Here is a 22,043-nt window from a genome sequence, read left to right as displayed (position 1 = left end):
ATAGGGCCATGGCGGTGCAGTGGATCCCGGCCCTTACCGGCGGGATGGCTTCATTTTTAGAGGTTCCTTTGAGTTTTGTTAGAGTTTATGTCCAGCCCAGAAAGATGATACGGTGACCGCTCCTTGAAGATATAATAAGGTTCTCCCTGCCTGGCACCCGTTGCGATGTTGCGTCTAGCATCGTCTCTGGGCGTGTATAGGGGTGTGTCTCTGGCGGATTTGTTCTTAGTGAATTTGCTCGGATCTGGTCGTAGTTCGACTACGTTCGTGTGTCTTCACGTTAGATCCTTCCGATGTATGCCACTCTTCAACGGCGGCGGTTGCTGTTCTGGTGCGTTAGTCCTATGGGGCCTTAGCGCGACGACTTCCTAATTCCGTACTTTTTTTTTGATAAATGGTGGATTTTATTGACTCAAAATGAGGCATCAACTGAATACAAACACAATGATCCTCCTCCCCCATAGGACTAACTAAAATGGTTGTAGATTAAGGGTGGATCTTATTGACTCTCTATATGTTTTTGATAAATGGTGGATTTTATTGACTCACCGTTCTTCTTATGGTTGTAGATGCTCTTATTGTGCGCACAAAGTTATGGCCGGGGTGGGAAATCGTTGCACGTGGCTTGCCTGGAGGCATGGAGCAGCCGAGGGACGATGTAGAGGACTAGATGAACCGGAGCCGAATTGTAGGACAAACCGTCGGGCGAATGAACGTGCCGAGAAAACTGTTGGGTGAAAAATCAGTCGACGGGGCTTGCACAGAACGTGCACAAAAATAAAATGGGTATAAAGTGCCCGAAGTTTGAGTAAACGGGGTAAACTAAATAAAAATCCTTTAAACAGAATAACTGTGAAAATGACAAAGACGAAGGTACACAATAAAATTAACTATATATTATTATGGAGACAAAATGGTTCATATGATATATTTTAGCATGATGTAGTTATTGTATTGCCACCTAACGAACTTGGACAGAGTGAGTACATACACATGGATGCCCGGATTGACAAGTAAGTGTTAATTTTCATAATCAATTATCTTTAATTTTGTTATGCATTGTCTTCCTCTTTAGTAGTCGCATATTTTTGAGTGACTCAAATTGATAAATAGAACATAGGCTATTAATTATGTCATTGAAATTAAACCAATTGACATTTCTTTTGATTTTGAATCATACAATATCGATTCTATATAACTTAAACACATAAGTGCTGGAAATATTAGCACATTTTAGAATAATCTAATCCACAAGTAAATAGTAAACATGGCATTCACAGTATGCAACTCATACCGATAACTAAACATTTGAGCATGTGTACAACATAGAATTGAATCATCTATGCACATGACACATACAACTAGCATACGAACAAGCAAGTAGGGGATGAACAAATAATACCATCCAGTAAGTCAGGCTACGGCCACAACAATTTCCTCCTCTTCCGCGGCTTTCTTCTTGGCACCGTCGTCGTTAGGCATGGAGTCCGTGCAAGGGAAGTAGTCCGTTATTTATTCTAGTGACTGTAGGGGGATCACGCAATACATATGGCGCAACATAGTGGAAGAACAACAGAGAGAAAATGAACATCCACGAAAACACTGACTCATTAATTACTCCACAAACGCAGTAGCCCCGTCGTAGAGGTGACCTGGGAGCTTGGGCTCCATGATAGTCTCTAACGGGAACTTGCGTGGAGTGGACAGCCCAAATATCTCTTCCATGCTCAGCTGCTCCGCGGCAACGCCGTCGGGCAGCCTCCACGTGAAGCCGTGCAGCAGATTTGCGAGGCTCATCTGGATCACCTTGAGGCCGAGGCTGTACCCGGGGCACATCCGCCGGCCGGAGCCAAACGGCAGGAGCTCGTAGTCCTGCCCATTCACGTCCAGCTTGCTGTCAAGGAACCGCTCCGGCATGAAATGCTCAGGCGCGTCCCACAGGGCCGGGTCACGGCCAATGGACCACACGCTTATGTGGACGCGTGTGCCAGCCGGGATGTCGTAGCCGCCGACGGTCGTGTCCTCGCGAGACAGGCGGGGCACCAGCAACGGCACCACCGGATGCATCCGCATGGCCTCTTTCATGATAGCATCCACGTACGGGAGGCTCGGAATGTCGTCCTCTGTGACCCAGCGGCACCGGCCGACGACGCGGTCCAGCTCCTCAGTTGCCTTGCCAAAAATCTCGGGCTTCTTTAGGAGTTCGGAAATGGCCCATTCCACAGTCACCGTCGAGCTTTCCGTGCCGCCAGCGAGTAGATCCTGCACGCATATGTTTGTTCGAAATATAGGAATTGAGAGTTTTTAAATTAACTAAAGAAGTAGTACTAGCTAGGAATTTTTTTAGTCACAGACCTGTATGAAGGCCTTAACGCCATCCCGGCTGAGTTTGACCTCAAGATTGGGGTCGCTGGCTACCTGAAGCAGCACATCGACCATGTCTTTTGCCACGAAGCTCTCCCCCTCGCGGCTGCGCCGTTCGTTGTGCTCGTCGACCACGTGTTCGAGGAACCGATCGTACATCTTGCTCAGCTTCTTCATCCTCTTAACGTAACCCTGCACGTCCATCCAGTCGAGCCACGGGATGGAGTCACCGATATTGAGCACGCCGTTGAGCAAGAACAGCTCGTCGAGCATCCACCTGAATTCATCAGGCGTCGTGATCGCGGAGCCTGCCGCTTCCTTGTCCAAGTAATTCTTGCCCAGCATCATGCGCGAGATCACGTTCAAGCTCAACGTGGACAAGTAGTCCTTGAGTGTCACGACGCGGCCGGACGCTCCGTGCAGATCGTGCAGGAGTGCTCGCAGCTCCTCTCCGCGGATGTACTCGTATGACTCGAGGCGCTTCACGCTGAAGAGCTCCGTGAGGCAGATCTTACGCGCCTGGCGCCAGTACGGACCGTACTGGGACCAGGTGATGTCCCTATAGTTGTACGTGGTGTACTTCCCGGCGGCGGTTTTGGGCCGGTCAGTGAACACCACGTCATGGGTCTTGAGAAAGAACTTGGCCATCTCGACGGAAGATCCGACGACGACCGGGACGGATCCGAAGCGGAGGTACATGAGTGGGCCGTACCGTTCCGAGAGCGCGTGAATGGAGCGGTGTGGGAGCGCGCCAATGAGGTTGAGGTTTCCGATGATTGGCCATGGCTTAGGTCCCGGAGGGAGGTTGTGTCCACGTCCACTGGGTCGACAAGCCACCGTTTTGATGAAGAGCACGGTGGCGAGCACAATCCCAAGGAAGGTCAGCCATGGTTGGAGCTCCATCGATAGGTATACAGCAGCTGCCTGCCGGGGATGATATTCACTTGCTTATAGAACAGGGCGGTTTAGCTTGAGCTGACTGATTCTCAGATCAGATGGTTGTACTTATAGCATACGCAGCGGAGAAGGACGCCAAGTCGGTGAAGACAGTTTCGGGGCACGAGCGTTCAGAGAACTGCTGGTGCTCACTGCTTCAGCCTATAGGCTGTAGGCGGAGTAATAAAAAAAGGAAAAACATTTAGATATAACTTTTCATTCGCCGGATTTAGGTGACGCCGGTTCCTGGTGTAATAGAGAAAGGTATGCATGTGTATTCATGCAAGTATGCAACTAAGGATAAAACAGGTGCACTCCGATTGTTTCCTACTTCAAAATTTTAAAATCTATGACGTAGAACTTAGATGTGCAATATTTAGGGCACATCTAGATGTTTTTTTGGAAATGGAGGCATACCCCCGGCCTCTGCATCATGATGATGCATGCGGCCATCTTATTAATAATCCAGAACACAAAACGGAGCAGATCAAAGTACAAAAAAAGGAAAAATACATGTGAACCATATCAACCGGCACAATGAAGATAAAAAGGATAAGCTCTCTAGACTCTTATCCTGTTATGCGAGCGCCATCCGAACTGGTTGAAGATAACCCGAGCTACCATCTCCCATTGGTTGTACCCAATAACCAAAGGCTCCCTGGAGTCCATAGGAGTGAGTAAGGACCACGTACGGATCCAAGCTGTAGCTCTGAAGATAACCTGCAAAAAAGTCAAAGTGTGTTGTCTGTTAAAAATCATATCATTCCTGCAGTTCCATATAGCCCATAATAGCGCACATCGCAGTAATTTGATCAACCCCAGCTAACCACGTCCCAAACAAAGACGCAATATAAACTGGAGGATTAATATTAAAAGCCATATGAATCATTCTCCAAAGTAACTTAGCAAATGGGCATTCAAGAAATAGGTGTTGTATTGTTTCGTCATGATCACAAAAATAGCACCGCGAAGAGCCTACCCATCGCCTCTTAATTAAGTTGTCCTTTGTGAGTATCACTTGCTTGTGAACAAACCACATGAAGATTTTAATACGCAAAGGAATCTTAACTTTCCAAATGTGCAGCGACCTTGATAGGGGGCCAGAGTTAATGAGGTCCATATAAAAAGATTTCACCGTAAACCTCCCATTCGTAGTTAGTTTCCATTGTATTGAATCCGGCTGATCAGAGAGTTGAACTTCTATCAATGTCCGAACCAGATGCATCCAGACGGTCCATCTCTCACCAACTAACACACGTCTGAATTGAATGTTCAAGGGAATTGTTTGAAGGACGGAACCCACGTAATCCTCCTTAGTTGCACAATATTATAGAGTGTAGGATACTGGATGGCCAAGGGCGTCTCTCCTAGCCACGTGTCCTCCCAAAATCTTGTTGACATTCCATTGCCAACCAAGTATTTGACCCTATGAAAGAACATGTCCTTCATGCGTATAAGTCCCTTCCAGAACGGCGAGTCAGTCGGTCTCATGGTAACCTGGGCTAGTGTTTTCGAGTGCAGATACTTATTGCGCAAGTGTTGAGACCACATGCCCTCCGGCTCAGTCTCTAGTCTGTATAGGCATTTGCTCATAAGACATTCGTTCTTGATTTCTAAGTTTTCAATACCGAGACCCCCTTGGTATTTAGGTCGGCAGAGGATATCCCATCGCGCGAGACAGTATTTCCTCTTGGCATCATGAGACTGCCAAAAGAAGCGGGATCTAAAGAAATCAATTTGCTTGCGAACTCCTTTCGGAAATTCGAAGAACGACAGTAGGAACATCGACATACTAGTCAGTACTGAGTTAATCAGGACTAGCCGACCTCCATATGACATAAGCTTACCCTTCCAACAGCTAACTTTTTTTCAATTTGTTCTTCAATACATTTCCATTCTTTATTGGAGAGCTTACGGTGATGGATCGATATACCCAAGTAACTGAATGGTAAGGCACCTGATTCGCATCCAAACAGTTGTCTGTATTTGTGTTCCTCGTCTTGGGCCTTCCCAAAGCAGAACACCTCGCTCTTATGAAAACTAATTTTTAATCCAGACAATTGTTCGAAGAGACACAAGATAAGTTTCATATTACGTGCCTTAGCCATGTCATGTTCCATGAAATGAATAGTGTCATCAGCATATTGTAGAATGGAAACCCCTCCATCGACAAGATGAGGAACTAGACCCTCTACATGGCCATGCTGCTTGGCCCTGCCAATAATGACCGCCAGCATATCTGCCACAATATTGAACAGAAGAGCAGACATGGAATCCCCTTGTCGCAACCCCTTATGTGTCTGGAAATAGTGACCGATGTCATCGTTCACCTTGATTCCTACACTTCCTTCCTGGACTTGGGTATCTACTTGCTTCCTCCAAGTTTCAGTAAAACCCTTCATGCGCATTGCCTGTTGAAGAAAAGGCCATTTTACTTTATCATATGCCTTCTCAAAGTCCACTTTGAAAATAACCCCATCTAGTTTCTTCGAGTGGATCTCATGAAGCGTTTCGTGTAGAACGACCACCCCTTCCAATATGTGTCGTCCCGGCATGAATGCTGTTTGGCTCGGTTGGATCACCGAATGAGCAATTTTTGTCAATCTATTAGTTCCGATCTCTGTGAAGATTTTGAAACTCACATTCAGCAGGCAAATGGGGCAGAATTGTTCGATCCAAACAGCCTCATCTTTCTTAGGTAACAACGTGATCGTTCCAAAGTTAAGATGAAACAACTCCAAATGACCGTCAAAAAAATCTTGAAACATAGGCATAAGATCATCTTTAATAATATGCCAACATTTCTTATAGAATTAAGCGGGGAACCCATCTGGTCCCGGTGCTTTACTCGGCTTCATTTGGGAAATTGCCTGATAAACCTCTTTTTCAGTAAACGGTGCAGAGAGAACATCATTCTCTGCTGCCTGTAATTGAGGTATATCATCAACCACAGACACCATGGATGAATTCAGGGGACCAAAAAGTTTTTTATAATAGTAAGAGATGTATGCTTTTAGATTTTCATGTCCCACTATTGTCCCCTCGTCCTGTTCAAGCTGTATATTTTTTTTCTTCCTATGCTTGCCATTTGCAACCATATGGAAAAATTGTGTATTGTCATCCCCTTGGTCAACCCTTAGTGTTTTTGCACGCAATTCCCACTTCAGCTCCTCTTCTCTCAAGAGAGCCCGTAGACCTTGCTCAGCCTGGGACTTGGTTCGTTGCTCATGAACAGAGAGAAGAGTGGCCTCCGCCTTTAAGTCTAGTGCCTCAATCAATTGAGCAAGACACTCTTTTTCTCGTTTGTAAATCCCACTCTCATTTCTGGCCCAACCTCTCAGAAATTGTTGGAGATGTCTAATTTTATTTTGCCATCTCTCAACATGAGTCCTTCCACTAACCGGCTTAGCCCATTCTCGTGCAATCATCTCCATAAATCCTTCTCGCCCAAACCTGATTGCTCGAAGGAGAAGATATTTTTATTTGCCACATGTGTAGCCTCCCCCGAGTCTAAAAGAAGTGGTGTGTGATCCGAGATCGCTCTCTGCATTGCATGGACCGACACCAGCGGATATTTTTGTTCCCACTCCACACTAGCAAGCACACTATCCAACTTTTCATAAGTCGGAATAGGTAACAAGTTTTCCCATGTAAACTGTCTACCGGTGAGCTCTATTTCTCTGAAATTGAGACTCTCGATAATCATATTAAACATCATGGACCATCGTCCATCAAAATTGTCATTGTTTTTTTCATCTCTTCTCCTGATGATATTAAAATCCCCCCAACTAGTATCGGAAGATTTTCATCTCCACAAATCCGCACCAGATCAGCCAAAAAGTCAGGCTTGAGTTCAGGTTGTGCTGCCTCATAGACCGCTACTAGGGACCATCGAAACCCATCCAGTTTTGATCGCACCCTGAATTTGACCGAAAAATCTCCCTGAACCGCATTAAGCACCTCTAACGTCTCACACTGTACTCCTAGTAAAATCCCGCCAGATCGTCCTCTAGGAGGTAAGATGTGCCAGTCAAAATCGATACCACTGGAGAGAGTTTGAAGACTGTGATGTGAAATTATCTCGTCTAGTTTCCAAAAGTGCGATAAAGTCTAAGTGTTGTTCCATCGTTGTTTCTGCTAAGAATCTTTGTTTAGCCAAGTCTGCTAGATCTCTGCTATTCCAGAAAATTCCTTTCATAAGTCATCATGAAATTTTTTTATGCTTAACTCTGGCACTTCTGCGTAGCGCCGACGTAGGATAGATTTTCCGCTTCCAGGGCCGTTTGGGCTTTTCCTCAACTCCCTGCGGGATGGAAGGATCGGTGACCACAGAATCATCCCCCTCCATCAGGAGAGGCTCAACCGTGTCTGTAGTCTCCAAATCCTCCTCATCCTCCGCCTCCGCGGTGGGAAAAAGGTTATTACAAAAATTTGCAAGATCAACCATTCCTAAATTATTCATTTCATTGCCACTCATTGGTTTGATAGATGCAAGATTTCGAATGATTTCGAAAGCCCTCTCCGCTTCTAAGTCTAAAATATCATTAATGGATTTGACGACCTCGGTTTCATTTGACCCCAAAGAAATTCCTAAGTCGTTTGCCTTATCCACTATTTCATTTTTCTTTAGTAATACTGAATTTTAAAATGTTTACATCTTGAAAGACAACCCCGATTCAAAATACATTTAACTTTAAATTGTCTAGTTTACGAACGTCCATTCTGCTACATGAACCGGTCATGGGATGGCCTATTAAGCCCAAGATTAATTTTATTTCTATTTCGAAAAAAGTATTTTCATTAACTAAGAGTGTATTTTCCAAAAATAGAAGAATGTATATCATAGTAAGGAAAAATATTCATGCAGGTGTATAAGAAGATTTTATAAGTGTATAAAAAATATTCATCGCTTATTTTAAAAATAATTACATAAAAAAGTATATTAATGTATGAAAAGTTCAGTTGTTGTTACTTTTGAATTAGATAGTTTGAAAATTTATTAGGACGGTGGGAAAATATTCAAAGTATGATGGCAAAAAGGAACATAAATCAAAGGTAGACGGGCAAAAGACGACGACGGCACCACCACCACCACCACCACCACCACCACCACCACCACCACCACCAACAACAACAACAACAACAACGACAACAACCACAACAAGAACAACAACAAAGCCTTTAGTCCCAAATAAGTTGGAGTAGGCTATAGGTGAAACCCATAAGATCTCACGACCAACTCATGGCTCTGGCACATGGATAACAAGGTTCCACGCATCTCTAGGCAATATCTTAGAACTGGTTAACTATCAAAAAAATAGTTTGAGGAGTTAAATGGGATCTAGCCGATCCTTTATCCGCTTTGTCTCTAGAAAAAAATTACTCATCGCGCCGACCAGTTTATATTTACTTGTTCGCGGCTCGTTCTCAGAATAATTTTCCTCTCCTCCCGCACCCGCCGCTCTCCCTTTCTCGACCACATCCACTCTGGTTCGGCCGTCCTTGCCTCCGCCAGGACCACGCACCATCTCTGACACCATGTACCACCCATCTTTCCTCCATCTGACTTTGATTCACTACTAGGGAAAAGCCTAGCAGTAGCGCGGGTTTTGCTACAGCTAAAGATTATCAACAGTGTGGGTCCATCCGCGCTACTGCTATATCCACTTAGTAGTAGTGCTTCCTGGAAAGGGCGCTACTGGTAGTTAGTAGTAGCGCTTCTGGCGCCCGTGCTACTACTATTATTCAGTATTCTATTTCTTTTTTATTTCATGTTGTATTCACACACCTTTATACAAGTTTTCATACAGTAGCAATTTAGAGATTTTTTACATCATAATGAGTTATTACATCACTGCGCGAAAGAACTGTGGACTAGTTTCAAGTGGATGGACATCCACTTGAAACTAATCTGCGGTTCTTTCACCCAATGATATAATAAATATCATCATCATCATAATATCATTAACAACTTATCATCATAATTAATCATTGTCATATAACACCTCCTCATGATCATCATTTTCATCAATGAGACATCATATAGCAAGTTGGTCACTAGTCATAATCACAACTCCTCCTCCTCCTCCTCCTCCTCATCAACTCTAACACATTGTACCACATAATAACGCATTGTACCTAGGACCTACTTCTCTCTCATAGGACCTACTACCTTCTTTTAGATAAAATAGCATAAAGCAAGATAGGCTCTGACTCTCCATTATGAAGAATGGAGATTATCCTGTCTCCAATTTTTGCCCTTCGCACAATGTTGCTTCCAAGTAGCTCCCTACGATTGACCATACATTTTTTTCAAATCTTTTATTGTCACGACTTCATCAGTTTTAGAAATCCAATATGAACATGAGTGATTCGTAGGATGACCTGGCCATATGTTCAAAACATCAAGGCGACCTTTCTGAAACATCAGATGAGGCACACAATCTGATGGGTTTTTCTGTTGAAAAACATAGTAATAACTTCGTAGTTAGCAATGTAGTTTAGTTTTAGAAAAATTTATGCAAAAGATGCACATATGTCGTAATAGTAAAAAAAATCTCAGCATGACATCTCCATGGATGTTACAATAGTTTAACTGATGCACTAGTGGCACATATTGACCATAATGTGGAGGAGTTTGATAATACATATTGTAATTCTCAAGATCAGTAATAAATGCAATCAGATGATTTTTCTCCTGATAAGTTAATTCTGAGCCATCGGTGTAGTAGGTTCTGTCTACCATCTTTCGTACATTCTTTGAAGAATGAAAATAAGCTATCAATGGAAATAAGCTGTCAACTATTTTTAAATAAACAATATAAATTACTTAATAACTATATTTGAGAAACTCACATAGCGGTAGAATTGGAAGCGTATCAACAAGGACCAAATTTCCATATTGTCTTCCTCGATGTCAGGATCACCAAGATCCATGGTGACTAGCATTCCCTCATGAAAATCATACATCTTGCAAAGTGCTTCCTAATTCGAGCAACCAAAATGAGTTATGCTCTCAGAATTGTATAGATTTACGTCAAAATCCATACCATATGGGTCCTTAGGTGAATTTTCTTTGTTTCCATACTTTCATGATCTTAAAAATCCACCCTCTCCAAGACATAGCATCTTGCATGGTATGGGATAAGCTAGTCGAAATCTAAAAGACGAAAATTACACGTTGAAGTAGTAGAAGTCGAGCTTAATTATGAAAAAACACTTTGAGTCATAGCGTACCATTTCTACTTCTCGTGGAGCTTAATGCTGAAGCGCCAACCTTCTACCAAGTGAGGCCTGTCGCAGAAACCCCGGTTGTCGCCGCACCAGGAGCACTCCGCGAGAATTTCGTCCGACGACATTTCCTATGTACATAATTCAAAGATTAAACTTCTAAAATTCAATATATATATATATACTACAAATACTAAATTAGATCATTATTATTCAGCACGGGTTGACTATCGGTCCGTCGAGCCTTTTTTTCAAAACTCTCAGCTCATGTGGTGTATATATTCGACCATTGGTGAAGGTCACTCCTCCCTTCGTCCCCGAGTGCATTAAACTAAAATGTCTAGCACAGGGAACGAAGGAGAAGCGACCCCCAAGACAACAGTCGGCATTCTTCTTCTCTCATATACGGTGGACACACTCCCTCACTGTTTTTTCGACCGTCGGTGATGGTCGTTACTCCTCCTTCCCCTAGTGCATAACAAAGGTCTAGCACAAGGATAAGAAGGAGAAACGACCCCCACGACAACAGTCGGGATTCTTTCTCTCTCATATCTGGTGCAGACTATCTCCCTCACTCATTTTTTAAATTGTCATGTATGGAGCCTCGACAGACTTAAAGTCAACCCAAAATGTCGTTTAATTATCTTTCTAGAAAATCCAGGCCACACGATATTTCCTACATATTCTAGCACAAGTCATGCCAAAATTCACGGAAAAATGCGGCATGACCTTGCTAAAAAAGGACATATCGAGCACCTGAAATTTGCCAGAAAGGAAATTGATTAACACTCCGGCAAAACATAGGCCACTCAGAGGTGTTACCTGCAAACATGGCCACTTGGGCAAGCACATATCCTATTTGCATTTAAACTTGATGGTCATTGCATTTCAATGGTTGAAAGTATGAAAAAAAATCATTTCAAAATATCTTATAGGACTCATATTGACATGGAGATTTGGCTGATCTCACCTCGAGGTCGGAGGGTGTCCATGACGGCGACGGCGGCGGCGACAACATGGAGATTTGTCTGCAAAAATAAAATATAAATAAAAACATTATTATCCTCATCTTACGACTTAGTGAAACCCTATAGGCTATCAACCAATCAAATGCATAGTGCTCTCCAATTTGAACATTCAATAAGCAAAACTAAATCATAAAATAAATTACTATTCAAATTAGCATGCATTCAATAAGCAAAACTAAATCATCTCTTGCGTCCATACATCATCGAATATTATCACTAATACATCTCGAATAGTATCATACATATAACCTCACTTATACATCTAAAACACTACTGCAGGATGCTGCTAATGCGACACTACGATCAGAGACCCATCAATGAAACTGTGTGCGATGCAATAATCGTAAATGGTGGTGTAAAAACCCGTTAGAAAAGGTGCAAAATGTTTGCGATGGCGGAGACATCAAACACGGTTTAGATTTTACTTGTGTGTGCGATGCTGTGCATATGGTTGATCCAGCAGAACTGTTTGCGATGAGGAAGAACAACCGAAACGGCCATCCATATCAATGTGTGTGCGATATACGGCATACAGTTTGCTCCGATGAACTGTGTTCTATTAGGGAATGCAAGAAACGATCGGCCAGATCAAGGTGTGTGTGATATACAACATATGGTTCACTCGGATAATCTGTTTTTGATTAGGCAAGAGAACCGAAACGGTTGATCCTAACAAGGTGTGTGTGATACGCAACATTCGTGATCAGCCAAAAGAACACAATCGATTTGCATAAACCAGATGTTTGTGACACGCAGCAAACAGCCCACTCGGATGAACTATTTGCGATGAGAAATTATAATACAGACGGTTACTATAGTAAGTTCGTGTGCGATTCTGCTCGTACAAAAAACGTTAAAAAATGCAAACTAGTTGCTTGCGGTGGCTAGAAGTATCGCACACGATGCGTCTGTGAGTACTCGTGTGCGATGATTAGTAAGGTACACATAATGAATGGCTGCAAGGGTGATATGCTGATCATGGAGTCCGAGAAGACCGTGGTCGGAAGGCCACCGGCTGCTTTTTAGCCTATATTTTATTATAATTGTATTCTAAAGTAGGTCGTGAGTGTTTTGTTCCTTGCCGCATGTGGCATTTTATATTATCCTGAATATGTACACTCGTAGAAAAAGGGCCTAATGTGAAACTCATTAGTCCCGGTTTGTAACTGAACCAGCACTAATGTCACCATTAGTGCCGGTTCCAATGGCTAGGCGGGCGACACTCATTAGTACCGGTTCGTGGTGAACCTTTATTACTGGTTCATGCCACGGACCAGTACTAAAGAGGTGGTGGCCTTTAGTACGGGTTGGTGGCTCCAACCGGTACTAAAGACCCCCCCTTTAGTACGGGTTCGTGCCACCAACCGGTACTAAAGGGGTGCGTTGCCACCCGTAGTGCACAATGTTTAGTCCCACCTCGCTAGTTGAGAGGAGCTCGCACCGGTTTATAAGCCCCGCCGCGGCTATCGTGTCGAGCTCCTATCTAAGCAGGCCTTTGTGGGCATATTGCAAGTCTTCTGCCCTGTGGGCTGTATCGGGCCGTACGGGCCTGCATCTTGGCCCAACTAGAGCTTGGGTTTCTAGTCGTATGCAGGCCGTGCCGGCCCAGTAGGTGCGCTGTTATTGTTTGATTTAAAAAAAAAATTAAAAAAATGTTTAGACCATGGTGCGCCTCGTGCCACGTGGTGGCCCTTTAGTGCCGTTCGTGCTGAACCGGTACTAAAGGGGGGGACCTTTAGTACCCACACTTTAGTGCCGGTTACAACAACCGGCACTAAAGGCCCCTACGAACCGGTAATATAGCTCCATTTTCTACTAGTGGTAAGACAACTATTAACCGTTGCCATTGTAAATTTGCCTCAATGGTGAGCAGAGCGCGCGCAGGGACGCCATGCGAGCAACCACGTGGTCAACCTTCTGGCACCCAGTGGGAGACACAACGGCGCATCCATAGGACACGATGGTGATATCATGTTCGTGTGTGATTGTGGGCAGACACGTACACATACATCCGAGAACAAGGGCCCACGTTTCGGGCTTTCGATGCGTGGCATATGGTTGATCCGAAAGAACTGTTTGCGATGAGGCAGTGCAACAAAAATGGGGCTTTTTAGGCCCAAAACCATCAATAAATTTTGACTTTGTTTCTCGTCACATTGCTGATTACAACGCAATAAGTAATTGCAAATCTTTTCACACTGATCGAACTACTTTGTGTTCACACTTAGCCCTGGGCTATAAAAACTACCCACTCAAAAATTACTTCAAGAGTTCCTCTCCCCATCATCCTCAAAACTAGTATTTCCTATCAAGTCGTTCCTCCATGACCGGTAGGAGGAGTTTCGGGTGGGCATATAACCAGGCAGCAAAGACCAAGGCCGCGGAAGCACTAGAGAGGTCCCACCGCAAAGCGGTAGTCGCAGCCGCAGCAGAGATGTCCCGGCGCGCCATGGAGCCCTCGAACAAGCTCTCACGGGAACGCGAGGGCTCTCACAAGCGCACTCGCCGCATTGGCGATCGCGACAAGCTGGCGTTTCTGATGTCTGTGGCCGGCGATGACGACATTCTTGCTGGTCTCATTAAGCAGCAGGAGCTGGTCGACGACTTGATGAAGCTGCTTGAGATCAGCGCTTCCTCGGTTGAAAAGGCGACCGACTTCGTCGAGCAACTCATGGGTGACAATGCGAAGCTCCTCAAGGCGCTCACCGAGAAGGAGGAGGAGGCCGCCGACTGGAGATGCTGCATGAGCAGAGCAGTGCCTCGGGGATGAAGCTGACAGCGGTCGTCGAGGAACAGATGGGTGACTTGAGGAAGCTCCGTATCGAGCACGAGCAGGAGGTGGAGGAATCCGTGGCTGCTTTCAGGCAAAGTCGTGAAGAATTGAAGAAGGAGCTGGGGGATGTCATCGCCCGGTGATCCATCGAAGAGTAGATACAATAGCAATCCAGATCGTTGTCTACGATTTCCTTCTTCTATTGCCCCCGTGTCTTCCAGGCTTTGCTGCATGTGGCATTTTAAATTATCCGGAATATGTAAGACAATTATTATCTGCGCCATTGTAAATTTATCATCATACTATCCGTTGCCATTTTATTTATCGTCGTATTATCCGTTGCCCTATGTGGTAATTTAAATTAGGCCGGAATATGAGTTGAAAACACGAACAAAGCAAATGCTGCCATGAGATCACAAGCAAACACTGGAGGAAGTCGCTTTAAATAACCCATTAACGGAGAAGTTGTGGGCAAGGCGGGCGGCGACTGGTGCATGGAGGTCAAAGAGCTCGCTTTCCGGTGAGCATGGGCGGCCTTGCTACTCGCACATGCCCTATCCAGCCCGCGAGGTGGACATGATGCACTCGTCCCGTCAAGCCTGCGCGGAGGAGTGCTCGCACGCGTCCTGTCGAGCCTGCACGGCGAACTTCTCGCACTCGTCCCGTCTAATCAAACAGCTGCACGCACGCCACTGAGTATGGTTAAATTTTGCCACGGTTCATGTAATACAACTGTTTGCGATATTAACGTGTCAGCTTTTTGTTTCAAAAAGGACTTAGTTGGCTACTTATGTGTGCGCCTCTTCTCAAACCGGATGATTTTTTCGGCATATATGTGCCATGTGATGAAACCATGCCAAGTTTCATGTTTTTTGGGTGAATTTTTGATTTACTAGGATTTAAAAACCAAGATTCTCAAAGTTTCAGGACGGCGACAAGTTTGTAATTTATTCTCATTCCTTAAATGAGACCTAAACATGCACCCAATGACACATGTATGACTTCCCGCCCATTTTGCATGTGCCTGTAGTTCAAATTTGAATTATGTACTACATTAAATGCGTAGAAAACTTAATTATTAGTAATAATATATACAATGGCCAAACGAACCCTAAACAGTTTCAAATTTCGGCACGACACTCCAGTTATTCTATGTTGCCGGTAGAAAACAAAGTTCAAGGCTTGAAGAGACAACGATTATCATTTCACCCACCGAAACCACGAGGGTTGCGAGAAGATTCGGTTTGTAAGAGGCTTGTAATATAGCTTTGCCCAAATTATACAATTATATGTACCATGTAGTGACACCCTGCCAAGTTTCATGATTTCCTGGTGAGTTTTGGATATATAGAGATTTATAAACCGAGATTCGCAATGTTTGTGGCCAAGGCAGGACGGCGAGACTGTTGAATTCATTCTCATTTCATTCCATGGGACCTAAACATGCACCCCAAGGATACATGTATGTTTTTTATAGCCATTTTGGTGCATTGGAGCATGTATTTATAGTTCAGATTTGAATTGTGGACATTAAATGCCTAGAAAACTCAATTAATGAATAAAAAGGGTCAAACAAACCTTGAATAATTTCAAAGTTCAGCGTGAATCCCCCGTTTTTCCGTGTTGCATGTAGAAAAAAATACGAGGCTAGAAAAGGGAGCGATTATCATTTGGCCCACAAGGGGACACATTTCCCTATCGAAACCACGAGGGTTTTGTGACAGGCTCTGGTTTTTAAGAGGTTTGTAATAACGTTTGGCCCAAATTGGCAATGTTTTTACCACGACATATATGTGCCATAACGTGACACCATGCCTTTAATAACTTTCTGGTGAGTTTTGGATTTATATGGGGATTTAAAAACCGAGATTCCAAATGTTTGAGGACGAGCCAAGACGCTGGTCAAGTTGTAATTCGTTCCCATTCCTTGCATGGAACCTAAACATGCACCAAAGGACACATGCATGTATAATTTTTCTAGCTAGTTTGGCGAACTAAAAAATGTATTTGTACTTCAGATGTGAATAATGGACATTAAATGCCTAGGAAACTCAATTAATGTATAGAAAGGCCAAACGAACCTTGAGTAAGTATACATTTCAGGATGGATATCATGTCGTTCCATGTTGCCCGTAGAAGAAAATACAAGGCGAAAAGAGGGAGCGACTATGTTTCGCTACAAGGGAAACACGTTTCCCTATCGGAACCATAAGGCTTTCTTGAGAGAAGCTCCGGTTTGTAAGAGGTTTATAATAAAGCTTGGCCCAAATTGGCAATGTTTTTACCAGGACATATATGTGCCATGACGTGACACCATGCCACCTTTGCCGACTTTCTGGTGAGTTTTGGATTTTATGGGGATTTTAAAACCGAGATTCCAAATGTTTGAGGATGAGCCAGGACGCCGGTACGGTTGTAATTCGTTCCCATTCCTGGCATGAGACCTAATTAAACATGCACCCAAGGACACATGCATGTACAATTTTTCTAGCCATTTTGGTGAACTTGAGCATGTATTTATAGTTCAGATTTGAATTGTGGACATTAAATGCCTAGGAAACTCAATTATTGTATAAAAAGGCCAAACGAACCCTGAATAAGTTTAAATTTCAGCATGGATATCATGTCGTTCCATGTTGCCCGTAGAAGAAAATACAAGGCAAAAAGAGGCACTGATTATGTTTCGACAACAAGGGGAACACATTTCCCTATCAAAACCACAAGGCTTCTTGTTGAGAGAAGCTCCGATTTGTAATAGGTTCCTAATAAAGCTTGGCCCAAATTGGACAATCTTTTTACCACGACATATATGTGCCATGACGTGACATCATGCCTACTTTCATGACTTCTTGGTGAGTTTTGGATTTACGGAGATTTAAAAACTAAGATTCCAAATGTTTGAGGACGAGCCAAGATGCTGGTACGCTTGTAATTCGTACCCATTCCTGGCATGCATGGGACCTAAACATGCATCCAAGGACACATGCATGTATATTTTTCTAGCCATTTTGGTGAACTGGAGCATGTATTTGAGGTTCAGATTTGAATTATGAACATTAAATGCCTATGAAACTCAATTAGTGTATAAAAAGGCCAAACGAACCCTAAATACGTTTAAATTTTAGCAAGGATATCATGTCGTTCCATGTTGCCCGTAGAAGAAAATACAAGGCGAAAAAAGGCAGTATTATATTTCGCCACAAGGGGAACACGTTTCCCTGTCGGAACCACGAGGCTTCTTTGAGAGAAGCTCCGGTTTGTAAGAGATTTTTAATAAAGCTTGGCCCAAATTGGACAATGTTTTTACCACGACATATATGCGCCATGATGTGACACCATGCCAACTTTCTTGACTTCCTGGCAAGTTTAGGATTTATGGGGATTTAAAAACTGAGATTCTAAATGTTCGAGGACGAGCCAGGATGTTGGTACGGTTGTAATTCATTCCCATTCCTGGCATGGGACCTAAACATGCACCCAAGGACACATGTATAATTTTTCTAACCATTTTGGTGAACTAGAGCATGTATTTGAAGTTCAGATTTGAATTATGGACATTAAATGCCTAGGAAACTCAATTAGTGTATAAAAAGGCCAAACGAAAGTCATGTGCCAACCAAACCGTGGCAGATGCCGCGCGCGATCTGAGTCGCTTTTTCTGATTGGCCATGACCCAAACCCCACGGATCGTACATCTGCACTGTTGGATGCTCCCAAATCGAACAACAACCCTCATCCCTTCCGACAGCACATGCAGTACATGGGTAAGCACTGTGCGCATGCGTCGTGCTAGCTCATGCTTCCTTCTCTTGTACGTCTTCTAAACTGGCTACCGTTTCCCGCCACTCCTCTTATGGATTTCCCGCCTCTTCTCCCATCTGTTTCCGGCTACCAGTGTGAGTGCTCATTAAAGGCTAGGCGGCCACACAACAGCCATCGCACACAGCTTCTAAAAGAACAAATGTGCGTGATAGGAGGGAGTAGGTTCCATAGGGTGACCAGCGTGAAACGCCTTAAAGGCAAAGAGGCAATTCCTATTAGCAAGGTGCTACTTCCCATCCGCTAGCCTAGTTGAGTAGAACGCAGAAGTTAAGCGTGCTCAGGCTAGAGTAGTCCCAGGATGGGTTACCCTGTTGGAAGTTGCATATTATATAAACATTGGGATCATCCTTGTTTTGCTAATTTGTAGACTATGTTTTTATAGGTTATTTTTTGCTGTAAAATCACCACGACTGTGCAAGCGCCAGCAAAATGGTGCAGGTACGGGCTTAACCGTGTGCGATGCAAGTGCGCTATAAAATCACCACGACTGCGTAAGCGCAAGCAAATGGTGAGGTACTAGTTTAACCGTGTGCGATGCAAGTGCGCTGTAAAATCACCACAATCGCGCAAGGGCGAGCAAAATAGTGCAGGTACTGGCGTAACCGTGTGCGATGCAAGTGCGCTGTAAAATCACCATGACTGCACAAGCGTGAGCAAATGGTGGAGGTACTGGCTTAACCGTGTGTGACGCAAGTGCGTTGTAAAATCACCACGACTGCACAAGCTAAAGGCGGGTGAAATTATTTAGAAATTAGGATGAACCGTGTGCGATAGACCAGCTAGCTAGAAATATAAAAACAAACTACCCGCCTTGAGCATTGCAAAAATCGGCGATTCTGCCACTTTTCCTTATTATCATACACGCATATTCTTATTGGACCGTGCGCGATCTTGGGCACTCCCGCCCCACATCAATTCCTTTAACCAAATTTTAGTAGCCGCCGTACTTCAACCGTCACCCACACTCCTCTAGCACTGACCTTATAGTAAAATTGCAGTAGCCGAGGCATTTGAACCGTCGCCCTTCCTTGTCCACCACCATCTCCGGCCACCATTACTAAAACTTTCAGTAGCCATGGCGTATCCTCAAACACCACAACCCCCCACCACAGTCCCCCACCCGCCCCTCCCCCCCTCGAACCCTAGCTCGCGGCCGCCGCTAGCGCCGCCGGTGCCGCCGCCAACCCATGCCGATCTGCCCGTTCCTCCTAGCTTACATAATAAAGTCAGGTTACCCAGCGATTCCCATACCATTACCCCACTCCCCTGAGTTTTTAGATGAGGCCTGCGTTGTACCTCCCTGCCAGATCCACATCCCCTGCTCCAGAATGTCGCAGCCTAAGCTCGACCACGTATCCCGGGGAGCCCAACTAGAGTTTAGCCAAGAAGTGGTTTGTCATGGCCTCTCTGGCGGACGTTGGCCAGGTGGCCGCCGTTCGCTCCGACCTGTCGATCCTGGAGCAACACGTCAGCGCGGAAGCCGCCAAAAACATTGACTACATTGCCATCTCGAAGGCTTCATGTCAGCGGGCTTGCGTATTACTATATCTCGGGAAAGCTGGTTACAACATCAAGCTCGTCGACAACAACGGCTTCACGCGGGCCATGTCACAGGTTACATGGTCCATGCCCAACCCTTCTGGTTCAACCGCCGTCGATCTCTTCGATGGCGCTGCAGCTGCTCTCCTCTGCCAAGCAGTCAAGGATTTGTGATCCTTATATGCCATCAAGCCCATTTTATCATTTCTGAAGGACACGTTCTACAGCGGCGGCTTGGAATCCTCAATTGCCAAGTCAGATCTCATCGACCACGACCACGACCACGACCACGAGGAGGGCACCCACAAAGATTCTTCCACCATGGGTCTGTGCTCTTCCAACTGGGAGGATCCCGTCCATGAAATGTGAGGCAACATCCTATCAGTAAATCTTACCTTTTCTAGCATGCCAACCCGTACCCTTTGTTGTAGTAGAATTTGCCGTGCGGTGCTAGAACTGTATCGTGTTTAATTATTTTAGTTATGAAAAAATGTATTGTTCAATAGGGCTATGTGATGTTTAAGTATGAATTGTGCACTTCAGTTACATGAATAGCTATATTTGGTTGTTTATAGTGAGTAGATGCCTTGTTTATCTGTGTTTGGTTGTTAGGTTGGTTGCAGTGAGCATTTTTCCAGTTATCGAGTCGATGCCTTGTTTATATGCATTTTGTGTTAGTTTGGTTGCAGTGAGCATTTGCCCAGTTATCAAGTAGATGCCTTGTTTATCTGTATTTGGTTGTTAGGTTGCTTTTTTTAGCATTTGTCCAGTTTTCAAGCAGATGCCTTATTTATCTGTATTTGCTTGTTAGGTTGGTTGTAGTGAGCAGTTGTCCAGTTTTCAAGCATACGCCCTATTTATCTGTATTTGCTTGTTTGGTTGGTTCCAGTGAGACTCTGTCCAGTTTTCAATGGCTTTATTTGGTTGTTATACTGATCATTTATGCCTTGTTTATTTCAGTCATTCACAATGTGTTGTTCATTATGTGCAAGTCGGAATTGTGCCGCTTGACTGCATCCATTCCAGTTTGAACGGCTATATTTGGTTCCAGTTATGCCTGATGTAGTTAACACATGCCCTTTATTTGAGTTTTACACATTTATCCAGTGATGTTTAAGCATTACCTATGTTCTATTCATTTTCAACAATACCAGTTTGAATTGCAATATTTGATGGCTTTTAAGCCTGCTGTCGATAACATTGCCTTCCATTTTATATATGCTTTAACATCATGCTTAAACCAACATATTCAAGCTATCATTTGGAGTATTGTTTACCTTTGCTATATTTGTTTGATGTTAAGGTTGCCGTACTTATCATGCCTTTCCACTACTTGTGCAGGACAACAACGTGAGTGGCCACCATTTTCGCCGAGGTTAGCTTCATCCCTCGGCTTGTACTCCCCCATCGTTCCATAATGCAGTGCATATAGATCCAGGCCTGGACACTTGTTAGCTTCTACTATTGACTTGTTGCTTGTAGGTACATATGCCCTTGGCAAGGATCCACTCATTGACCCTTTTGCGTATGGGCAATGAGATATTCATGAACAAGCATCAAGTGAGGAAACTGATAAGGATTATTAGCAAAAAGATATGAATGGTGGCAAGCAAATTATTTGTTTATGCTCTATCCAACACAACAGTGAGCTGTAGGATGGTAACTACAAACTCTGCAGCCTTCTCTTTTTACTACCCATAATGAGTTGTTACACAACAATGTTTGAATCTTTTTCATTCGCAGTGGTTCCCGAAGTAGTTCACTCAAGATTACCTCGCAAAATACATGATTGGTGGACACGGAATGAAGGTTAAAGTATTTCCTCCAGACTGCAATGAGAATTGAGAAGTCGTAATAAAGCCAGTGAAGGATGGACGGCTAGCCATCACAAGGGGTTGGCCTAGGGTCGTACGTGCATTACACATGGAAGAGGGCACAATATGGGCATTCCGCTTCATCTTCTCCAAGAACCAGAATGTCTTTAGCCTCTACGTTTACAGTCTTTACTACAATTGTGGTTCATCATTCTTTACTTGGTGCTTCTGTAGTTCTTCAGTATATGTACCTGGGCATCGAATTATACATTTATGGTTGAACCTATATTTGTAATAAACATGGTTGGAATGAAATAAGTGATTGCCTACTTTCAAATTCGAAACATGTGATTTTTAAATTAGGGATTAATTAGGGATTAATAAGGGATTAATTAGGGATTAAACTGCAGAAGGTTTGCAGAAGCGAAACGTCTGTGATAGACGTGGAGATCAGACATGTTTCTAGGATCTGCTACATGTGCAATCAATCTCCACCGCACACACGATCAGCCAAGAAAAAATGTGTGCGATCAATCT

At 44.0% G+C, this 22,043-nt stretch overlaps 1 protein-coding gene across 1 annotated transcript; it reads right to left on the bottom strand.

Moving 5' to 3' along the window:
• Positions 1–1,400: 1,400 nt before the first annotated feature.
• Positions 1,401–3,300, bottom strand: LOC123086579 (trimethyltridecatetraene synthase). The gene is made up of 2 exons (XM_044508347.1): positions 2,356–3,300; positions 1,401–2,262 (listed from the first exon to the last, which is right to left on the bottom strand). The coding sequence occupies exons 1-2, from the start codon at positions 3,265–3,267 to the stop codon at positions 1,615–1,617; spliced, it is 1,560 nt and encodes a 519-aa protein (XP_044364282.1). The 5' UTR covers positions 3,268–3,300; the 3' UTR covers positions 1,401–1,614.
• Positions 3,301–22,043: the final 18,743 nt, after the last annotated feature.

Source organism: Triticum aestivum, chromosome 1B (genome assembly GCF_018294505.1).
Source record: "Triticum aestivum cultivar Chinese Spring chromosome 1B, IWGSC CS RefSeq v2.1, whole genome shotgun sequence".
In the NCBI taxonomy this organism is placed as follows: Eukaryota; Viridiplantae; Streptophyta; class Magnoliopsida; order Poales; family Poaceae; genus Triticum; species Triticum aestivum.
Note: the sequence above shows the minus strand (reverse complement) of the source record. Positions and strands in the feature narration are given on the sequence as shown.

Bases quoted from the DNA above. Each gene is read 5' to 3' on its own strand.
- LOC123086579 (XM_044508347.1), bottom strand. From the start codon at position 3,267: ATGGAGCTCCAACCATGGCTGACCTTCCTTGGGATTGTGCTCGCCACC. The intron at 2,263-2,355 runs GTCTGTGACTAA...ATATGCGTGCAG, and splicing joins GCGTTAAGGCCTTCATACAG to GATCTACTCGCTGGCGGCAC.